The following is a 10,975-nucleotide window of genomic DNA, read 5'->3' on the forward strand; positions in this document are numbered from 1 at the left end:
CAAACTTCCAAAAGTTTAAAATTATGACTGCAGTTTTCAACAAACTGCATCCAAAATGCAGATTCTGTTTCCCATATCCAAAACTTGATCTGGCCCGGTTATTAACATAACAGGTTCAATGGCATTCGGATGTAATCTTGCGATTTTATCGTGTACTTACTTTTTAATTTGGGAATTTCTGAACTATAGAGTGGGACAACACGTTTGGTAGGTGCATGACACTAATTCCTAAATAAATTTAAAATAAAAAAGACTTCGACACTTCGACTTAAAAGCGAAAAATAATGATTGTCTACTTATGCTTAGAAGCTGAAAACTGTTATGCAGGTGTTAATATAATTTATTACTAAATTATTGCAATTTGTGAATGATACAGTAGACATTTCTATTAAGTACGTATTTCAAAGCGGTCCCTGACGCGTCAAAAAATAAATATTCTGGTAAGCATAAGACAACTATTCAGTCAGTCGGGGATTTTTATCTGGATATCCGTTCACCATGGTACAGACATCTGTCTATCTAGACACACAGACAGTTTCATGCAAATGGATGGAACTTATAGGTAACACCTCTGCGCGTAGCGTCGAGGGTTAACAAAATATAGCCATTTCCAGAGTACTTAGTTACCTAGGTATTAAAATTTATTCAATGATGCAGATAGACAGTTGACAATGCATTCAGAGGCTAGGCGGTAACCCGAAGCGTTAAGGTCTTCGCACATTATAGCAACTCAACGGCGACTCGACTCTATGCTAGACATTGAAATTTAAGCCCTGTGTCATATGTTCAAGGTTTAATTTCAAAAAATGATTATAGAGTAGTGTACAACGAGTGGCCTACGCATCGTACACTAAAGGTCAACCCCGACACGTTTGTCACGCAATGACCATACGTCGTCCACGGAACGACCACATGTTGTCCACGCAACGACTATGCGTTTGCGACTGACGCGTGAGCGCGGGACGGGCAACCACCTACCCGTCCGCCCCGTGCCTTCCCCCCGCCCGCCATCATTCACTATAGAATCGAAGGACGGAGTGCACGTTGGCGGTACACTGTGATATTTTTCGAAAATCATGCAGAAAGAAAAGTTGATAGAAGAAGTAATAATAAGTAATAGCTATAATCGCCAGTTCACTGAATGTAAAGTTCGACATTTCATAAGCAACACGACTTCTTTGGACAAAATTTAACCGAAAACTGAGGTTAGACGAGTTGTCTGTTGGAAACTCGTTGACACCGCGTTGTCCACTCGTTAACACCGCGTTGTCCACTAGTGACCATTGGGTGGATCAACTAGTTGACTACTCATCGAAAGTGTGAGTAGAGTTGCTGCCGCGTTGGCGTGGAGTTGTTATAATGTGCGAAGACCTTTATGCTATCTTCGAGTTAGTAATTCGCGTCCGTTTCATAATAGAACGAGCATTGACAAATTGTATAATATTTAGTATTAAGATTTAATAATAAAGAATAACATAACTTACGTAGAAGAACCGTAGAACGAATGCGGGCCTTCAGAATTTTATTTTTGTTTGTAGTGTCCGGGTGATATGCATAGATTGGTGATGGATGTGTTAATTCTATAAATATGCGCAAAACATGTCAAATTGCAATATTGCTTTTTTACATGAATTGATTCGGTGTGAAGTTTCCGCTGGATGCGGGCAGCGCAGGACCGATCGTCGTGGAGATCCTTGGGGGAGGCCTATGCCCAGCAGTGGGCGTCATACGGCTGATGATGATGATTCGGTGTGCCCTTTTTAACCCTCCCAAAACTGACACGTAGAGATACCTACTTAATGAATGAAATACGACTTATAAAAAGATTTCTGATAATAATAATATTACTTATCATCATTTATTTTAAAGCCATAGTCAAAAGACATTCAGAATAGAATGAAATAAAAATAAAATAACCAAGTACTTCTTACAAAAAAAAAACAAAAGAAATTTATTGCAATTGTACAGTACAAAAAAAAAAGTCACATATTAGACTATTGTATGTTGTACATATTAGGTTTAGTCTAGTATGAAAACGGTGTAAGGGGTAGAGTTGGAAGAGGAAGCCCTAGGCGTATATACCGCGATCAAATCCAGGATGTTTAAGGGCATTTCTCTGTAAGCTTGCACAGGTCCCATATAAATGCTGTCCTGGTATATTTTTTGTACATTTGTCATAAAACCGAGTTGTATTTTGAAGAAAATTAACTAATATTTTAGTTAGATAAGGAGGCTCACTGAATTTATACGTATTTTCTGAGATATTGGCGATTTAAAAAAAAATCATGACAGGGGACTTTTTGAGGCATCAGGGGACTGTTTTGAATGTGACAGGGGATTGTTAAGTCAGAAAGAGGACTGTTATACTTAATGAAAAGCCATTTTACACTCTTCAATATTTTTTTTATTTTTATGGCATATTTGCACATCAATAATCAACAAAACTTTCTTAAGAAAATATTAACAGACATCGCACCTTTCTTTAAATATTCATATCAAAAATTAACCTTAAGCGCTAGATATATTTTGTACTCTCTGAGATCAACAACCTTATACAGTTTACACTAATCAATCATTTATCAATATATATTATAACAAAAGTGTCTTTAGAAAATATCAACAGGAAACATAATATTTTTTTAATAATCATATCAAAAATTAACCTTAAGTGCTAGTAACATTTTCGACTCCTTGAGATCAACAGTCTTATTAATATCAATTTGTAAATGCTTAATGCAGTATTAATTGAAATAACATATAATAACATAGAAAACAATCTTATCTATATGAGTAAAAGATCTATTCAAATCCTAAGGATTTATCTTAATTAAATAAGGAACACAAGTTTAATCACATTTAACTTAATATTAAAAAAATTAGCGCTCGAAAACGTCTACTTCAGTCGAAAATTTATAATATATTCTCTTTCCTTTTAAAATCAAGTCGGGGCTATCCAACTTTTGGATAACTTGATCAAATGACACGTCTGAGATGTCCTTGTCATCTATTCTAAAGGTCTGCACTTTTTTGTTACAAACCTTGAGAAAAGTAACTCGTAAATCGTTTTCATCACCGTCAATGTCATTAATTACGGCAGCATAACGGTATTCTACATTTTTAGCTGGAAATTTCACAAGAACGTATTCTCCAGTATTATAGCATGAATTCTGATAGCCACTCGGTCCTGCTATATCTTCATCCAATCTTTTAGGGGACTTGTTTGGTAAAGATGCCAATTCACCTTCAGCAGATTCAAGATCTTCCGGCTCGGACTCTGTAAATACTTCTTCTACTGTCCATCTAGGATTTAGAGCAAAGTTGATACTGCCAATCTGATAGTGGTCACAGGATGCGTTGTTGCAAAAGCAGCTGAGACTTTTCATTGTAAGCATTTTACATTTAGTTGGAAGGCCGAGGTTGGAGCTGGAGTAAACACCTGCGACCTGATGCACATCTAAAGTGCCTTTAAAACTCTTCTGGTCGGACGCTTCCTCTTCAACTTTATCGATCATTGCCTGGATGTCTTTACCGTCAATTGCGATACATGTAATGCTAGGGCATCGCTCTTGGATTACTTTGACAAACTGATCGATATTGTTGATGTCGCCACCAGAATTAACAACAAAATCAGCTGTTCTTTTGCACGTTGCTCCGATACCATCCGGTGCGCCTTTGCCATGGCCACTTTCGGTGTAGTTCCATGTAAATTTCTCAATGTCCGGAATCTCTTCAGAGAGCTTGGTTGCCATTATGAAAAACATAGTTTTATTACGGTACTGCGTTACAGGGCCATCGCTCAAGAAATGTACTCGTTTGACGCCACGTGGAAGAGCCTCAAAAATTGGTCGCAGGTGTGTCCAAATGGCAGCAGGTGAATGGGCTATATTCTCGGAGACTGTGCAAAAAGAACGGATGGAATTCTGTTGGTAAATTACTACGGTATGCAAACTCAGTTGTGCTCGTGATCCACCGAAATGAAAAGCCTGTATTTCTGCTGCGTACTTGGTGCAATAATTTTCGCTAAAATCTACGTGGATCAAGACTTCATCATCTTGCAGGTTTGCCTTCAAATCATTAATGGCTTTATATTGATGGACAATATTTCGCTGGTGATTCAAAAATTTCTGTAAATCTTCCTGCAAACATGTTATGAGTTGTCTTGGATGTAGTGCAAATGTTTTTATCAAATATTTGGTCACTATTCGGGGCTTCTTAGTCGTAAAATCTTGGATTTGTTGTCTTTCGCAAACCCACATTTTATATTTTACGACTGTTCCATCATCGAATTCTTTATATTTCGGGTTTTTATCCCGACAAGTATGACACGATCTCGCCAAACAATCCACATCATAACGGTCGCAACATATTTCTTCCAGCAATTTCTGGTGATTGTTGTAGGTCAGTATGTTAGCAGTATGAAGTGCGCTCAGCTTCATATCCACGTTGGTGTGAACTACGCATAGACATGTATCGCGGTTTTGAGTGTTTGGTTTTACAACCCAAAATGGACGGAGTCGACAAAATGTTTGGTAGCTAAGTTTTATGTTGCCAGTCTTAAACTTTTTGTAGAGATTAAAAACTGTATCAAGAAGATACCTTTTCTGTTTCCTTACAGTATTTCTGCTTATAAATTCTTTTTTACCGGCTGCCATACGGCTATTACTATCATCTTCAAAGAAATTCTGAACAGCCCGTTTATAACTCTCAGGTATTTTACAACGTCTAGCTAAAGGTACGTCCAAGCCACTAAAATTGGCTTTTTTGCCGTTTCTAGACAACAATTTAATGTCTTTAGGTATCCAGTGCCTGTACTTTTGAACAATACTGCCCTCAACAACTTTTTTAAAGATTTGTCTCTCTTTGGTACGTTTCAATGTGGAATAATTCTCTTTCAACTGTTCACTAATGACGTCACCAAATAATGCTTTCTTGACTACTTCTTTTCTTTGATCGGGCTCGTCTAACATTTTAAATATTTTTGTCTTGGGGGTATCTTCAACGTTCTTTTTTATTTTACTTTTAAATCTCGCTAATCTTTTCTTGTACTTCTCAATTTGCTTTTCTAAATTTGCGATCTTTTCATTTCTTTCTCTATTATACTTCTTTCGTCTCTTTGAAGCTTCTTTTTTTCTTTGCTGTCGACTAGCAATGGAAACGGCTAAGCTTGGCGCTGGAGATATTTGAACTGGAACTGGAGTGGTAGATCTTGAAGGCGGAGTATCTACTTCTGGATCTGACAACGGGGTATTTTCTCGTAAAAAAGTGTTCGTGACGCTTTTAAGTCTCAGTCTTTTGGCTCGGTATACGGTACAATGTTCTTTCCACTTCTTTAAGGCAGCTCTATGCTCACGTGGCGTCATATCCTTTACTAACTTCCGTAAACCTTTTTCTTTCTTCTTTTGGTATTTCAATTTCTCCTTTTCTCTCATTTCTTCTCTTTTTTGTGGGTCATTCTTTCTTTTTAAATATCGTAGTTTTTCTGCTTCCCTCTTTTTCTGTAGCAATTCCTCTCGGGATAACTTTTTCTTTTTAGGAACCATTTCATGTGTGTTTGATCAACCTGAGTAAAAAAAATGAGTTTATCAAAAAAATATGCTGCAAATTATTAATCCTGCAATCAAATTGCTTATGTAATTTTGCAGGACATTGCATTTATACCAATGTAATAATAATAAATAATGATACTTTTGATGATTCTTACATAAATAAAACTGGCGGATAAATTAACACAAACAATACATCAAAATAACAACCAATACACAGTCCTCTGTTAATCAGAACAGTCCCCTGCTCCATTTTCAGACAGGGTACTGTTGCCAGGGGACTGTGTATTTTGGCTAAATTTCACTACGATTACAAAACTAAAGTAAATAGTTTTTTAAGAAATTATCGACCAATTAAGACATAAATGATAAACCAATAAATTATATCTCCAAATAATTAAAGCAATTTAAATAAATATAACTACTTACCAGAGGACTGTGTGTGGTAGCGGTCCTACCGCGTCTTTACCTCACAAATGGTGGTCTGACACTAAACAAAATGGCTTCTCGTCGCCGCCTTCAGCATGGTTGCCAACTTCACAACAATTGCGTTTTGTTTCACTCAAAAAAACGTTTGTAAACATTACAGTTTTGTTTTATTATGACTTAATTTTTTTGACAGGGGCCTGTATACAAATTCTGGGGACAAAGTTTACAGGACTTTACAAAATTAATAAAATAGATAATTAGACCTTTTTTTAATACAATAACATAATTTCATTATTTTACTATATGATATTAACTGCCAGATATATTTAGTTTCACTAACTTTTCCGTAAATCTCATTTCGAGAAGGAAATACAGTGATGGGGACAACCAGGGGACTGTATTTTTAGAGTTTCTATTAAGTCTAGACAAAAAATTAAAATAATTATGGTTCTAAAACAAAATGGCCCCTAAAGTTTCGGGGTTGAATTTTCATTAGAAGTGATTTCTTTTTAAATAATTTAATTACTTTCTGAAAAAAATTGTCGGGACAGCCGATTACGACCTTACAGAGAATCGCCCTTAAAAGAAAATCATGGTCAAAAAAGTATTCTAAACCGCGAACATGCATGAAAACTTTGATGAGAGTGAGGAAGCGAAAAAGGTGTGCTGATGTGCCAGGATCGTAAGTGGAATTCCGTGGTCTCTGCCGACCCCAACGGGAATTAGGCGTGATTGGGAATGCAATTTTTTTAACGCGACTTATCGTAGATTTGCCGCATATTATTATGGCATTGCATTTCGATATTTTTGATAGGTCTGAAAGGAGTAAGTAGTATTTTTATGAATGAGAATGAATAGGTAGGTGGGCACGTGGGTAATTTATTTTTATCGCGGTACGATTGTTTTCCTTAAGGTTTCCTAGAATTAAAACAATGGTTCCTTGTTTGAAAGTGGGTAGGTATAATAAGTGTAAGTATTTTAAATTATTCAAAGTAAATGCTAGTTAGTCAAATTATAATAATTAAACTTGTCACAAAATAATACTCAATGAACTGGGTTAGAGTTTCATGCGCATAATTGCCACGCAAGAACATACAATGCAATTACGTAATTAAATTAAATTATTGTAATAATTTCTTTTAAAGCCCGTATTTTTACTATATATTGAGATTTTTATTAGCTATTGCTACGAAAGTGATAGGTAGGTACATGAAAATTGGTCTTTGCTTACCCCAAATAGGTGTGTTCAGTGTTAATATTTTTAATTTTTTTCGCACTAAGTTTTCAAAGGTTTCTGTTTCAATAGACAAATGCTGCCCTCTGTTCGTATGTATTTGAAGTAAATTTCGTCCGTCCCACTTCACTCACATACAGTTATATAAATAGATGGCGCTACGGCAACGGGATTTTACAAAATTTATTTTCTGATATTTCATGTAGTAATATGTAGTATAATTATATAGGTAGGTAGGTACCCAAAATATACTAAATGGCTATAGTGTATTATTCGCTGTTTAAATAAACGTTTATTTTAAAATGAAAATTGATAGAAATGTACCTATTTAATTTCTAAACGAAAATACGTTCATTCAATAGCACCCTCTGACGTCAAACAAAATGTGACGTCTTTTGTTGTCCTTCATTCGTTTTCAGTTTCAGCTTTTTTGCTGCTTGTTTTTAAGAAAAATCAATGAAATAGAAGACTCAAATAAAATGATTTGACGAATAAAAAAACAACCATAACATTTATAACCATGTCTCATGATTTGGAAGTGCCGAATTTTAGCGACGATGACGGTGAAATTCCTATATGGCAGGAGCCCCGCAGGGAGCCTCTTGGGGCTCCGAAAGAAAGCCTATGCGACGAGGAAACCCCTGAACAGGTATCTGGCGACCGTCTTCATGCGTTGGAAGAGGAACAGGAGATTCTTTCCTCCTCCGTTTTTTCTTTAACGTCTCATCTTGCGCAAGTTGAATTTCGTTTGCGACAGATCTTAAAAGCACCCCAGGAAGAAAAAGATGCCATGTTAAAGGCTTTAGAGGAGTTCACATCACGAGGCGTACCAGATTCTAGAGCTGCGCCGCAAGGGAGCGCCGACGAACCATCCTGCAGTGAGTGTGTTGAACTGGAACGTAAAATGCGTAGGCAGCGCACTCGGCAAACGCATTTTGTTGAAAAACTGAAAACACAATTAAAAGAACTAGAGAGATTTGCAGCAGAGAGCCCTGAGACTGGTGGGAAACAACACAGGACACTTATAGAACATTTACGAACAGAAATTGATCGAAGCTTAGAAGAAGGCTGCCATCAGCCGTTAAGTGCAGATGAGTTGAGACATCAAATCAACTGTGCTGTGCGACAGTATGCTGACCGACAACTATCAAAAGATGAAATCATTGGGAAACTTCAAACACACATAGAAGACATGCAGAAATTCATAAATTTAATGAAAACTGAAGAACTAAAAAGCAACCCAACTAAGACTAAAGCTCCAGAACCAAAAAAAATTGGAAAGCCTGAAAATTCCTTTGATAAAAATTTCAATAAAAACAAAATGAATGATGATCTAAGAGCTGAGACTATTAATTTAATGAGAAAAGCATCTACTTTGATACAAATATTTACAGTTTCTCAATTTGGTTGTTCACCAAATACAAATAGCAGGAGATATGAAAGAAAATCATCAACTATAGTCACACATTGGGGTAATCTACGGGCAAAATTAGAAATGTCTATTGATGGAGTTCTACATTTAGTGTCTCGTGATAGACCCTCACATGCTCTCATTGACAGCTATGACAGCGAATCAGAGGAAGGTGGAGTTATTATCAATGATGCTCCTTTGACCACAGCTGTAAGAAGACATTTAGCTGTTAATCTCAGAGATTTACTGCAACATGGCTTGACTGGCCCAGAGTCTACATCATTAGTTCCTATAATAGGCTGTTTTCCTGTAAGAAGGTCTTCTATGTCCCGTACAACACACATTTGGGAATTAATATTACGATACTATGAATTGAATGATGGTGATAGGTTCAATTCTACACCAGCAAGAAAATTAAGTCAAAGTTTTAATTTAGATATTGTTGGGGGCACAGCTATTACAAATAAGCAGAGTCTACTTAGTGCTATCGGCAGTATTTTAGCATCTCACATGCCTTATAAGAGAAGTTATGATGCACATTTTAAGGCTTTTGTGTGTGCAGCTTTGAATGCACATAAACTTGTAATTTGGCTAAATATTATTTTAAAATGCCGATCTTTGGTAGATTCTTATTATTCTTCAACTAGCTATGTGGTCAATACTGGTTTCCAGGACGCTTTACAAAGCCTGGACCGGTTGACTCCACACAACTTTGACTTGCCCGTTGACTTAGCTGTGAAACAATTCCAGAACATAAAAGATGTATTTATGTAGTTACTTTAATGTGTAAGAGTACACTTTTTTACGTAATCACTGGTCTAAGACGCCTTCCATTTTGAGGATCTTGCTATACACTTACTTATTTTGAACTATGATAGTCTACTTCTAGTCCATTATTATATCAATTAGATTTAATTACTATAGTCATAGTATTACTAAATTGTTGTAAGAAAACAAGTTATAAAGATGTATTAAAGCTCTCTATATTACTTATTGTATAAAGCTAGTCAGCTACATATGGATGTTACAAAAATGTTTAAGTTTTATTTTGAATATTTTTTGCTAGTTGTCATGATTTCTTTGTATAATTTTTTTATTAATCTGGTCTATATAACATAGGTATTGGAGTAGTTTACAAAGGATTGAAAATATTTTTTGTTCTGCAATCTAGTTTTCAAAGAGTACAAATAGGCATAGGTACAACCTAGCTATTTGAGAGACTTATAATTAATTTTATTTCATACATTCCATTACATTCCCAATTGTTTTATCTAGGTATGCAATAGGAATTAACAATGTTTAAGTTTCAAATTAAATATACCAAAAAATTTACCAAAAATATTTAATATAATGTAAAGTGCATAAAACGCTAAATATAATGTAGTCAAAGCATTTCATTATGACAATTATTATTTTATACCCATTCATCCCTAAGAATAAGAACCTTGCAAAATTTAATGGTATACATTACTTCTCTGTGCTAGAAAGCAATACTTCCAGCTGCATAACATCCCACTAGGCAAGTCAACCTGGCCTGAAAGCATGTAAGCAAGCAAGCAATAATCTTGCTCTCCAATACATGGGACTTAAACAATTCTGGCGAGGAGTGGGTGTTTAGGTTTATCATACACCTCTGCCTACCTCTTCGGGATACAAGCGTGATGCTGTTATCTTGATTATGGTAAACCTATATTTCTATTTAATCCATTTCCATGAATCCAGTCGCCTATGCTCCCCTTAGAGAAAGCATAGTTGCTCCCGAAGCTCATCGCCCCGTCTACTTTGCTGCTGTTTACCGGGTAGGGTAATAATAAATTTCCGGAAGTTGAAAGCATTGTATATTAAACATTAATATTAGCACACGTAAGTTGTTATGAGAATTCTCTAGTTGTCACCAAAGGGGCGAGCGTTCTAAACATTGTTTATGGTTAGAGTATGAAATACAAGGACATGAAATACAATATTATAATTTTAACAATAATATAAAATAAAAAAATATTATTTATATTGATTTTATATAGGACGTACTTATTGTATTAATTATTTAATCATGTACAACTGTAATCAAAAGAAATATCTAACCTCTAAGTATTTAACAATGATTTAACATCATTGAGATTGTTGCGTTGTTTGACATTTGTTTTTTGATCGTGTGATCGATGTTTCGAGCGTGACGTTGTGTGCAAAATAGATTTAACATATTTTTGCAAATCAAAGACCTTGTATAGAATAGACGGAGCATATTTAAGACGAAAGAAAAACATAGGTTTTGTCTTTCGCACTCATGTGAGCCGTCATAAGTTAAAAAGAGATAAATATACTATCGTCGTAACGTCTTTTGTACTCATGTAGCGGGTT

General features: G+C 35.6%; 2 protein-coding genes across 2 annotated transcripts; one reads left to right on the plus strand and one right to left on the minus strand.

Moving 5' to 3' along the window:
- Window positions 1-2,876: 2,876 nt before the first annotated feature.
- On the minus strand, window positions 2,877-6,515 carry LOC126373477 (uncharacterized). Its single transcript, XM_050019634.1, has 2 exons — window positions 5,973-6,515; window positions 2,877-5,560 (listed from the first exon to the last, which is right to left on the minus strand). Exon 2 carries the CDS (start codon window positions 5,538-5,540, stop codon window positions 2,877-2,879), a length of 2,664 nt encoding a protein of 887 aa, XP_049875591.1. The 5' UTR covers window positions 5,541-5,560; window positions 5,973-6,515.
- Window positions 6,516-7,573: 1,058 nt separating this feature from the next.
- Window positions 7,574-10,014, plus strand: LOC126373313 (RUN domain-containing protein 1). Its single transcript, XM_050019422.1, has one exon. It carries the CDS (start codon window positions 7,727-7,729, stop codon window positions 9,389-9,391), a length of 1,665 nt encoding a protein of 554 aa, XP_049875379.1. The 5' UTR covers window positions 7,574-7,726; the 3' UTR covers window positions 9,392-10,014.
- Window positions 10,015-10,975: the final 961 nt, after the last annotated feature.

Source organism: Pectinophora gossypiella, chromosome 15 (assembly GCF_024362695.1).
Source record: "Pectinophora gossypiella chromosome 15, ilPecGoss1.1, whole genome shotgun sequence".
NCBI lineage: Eukaryota > Metazoa > Arthropoda > Insecta > Lepidoptera > Gelechiidae > Pectinophora > Pectinophora gossypiella.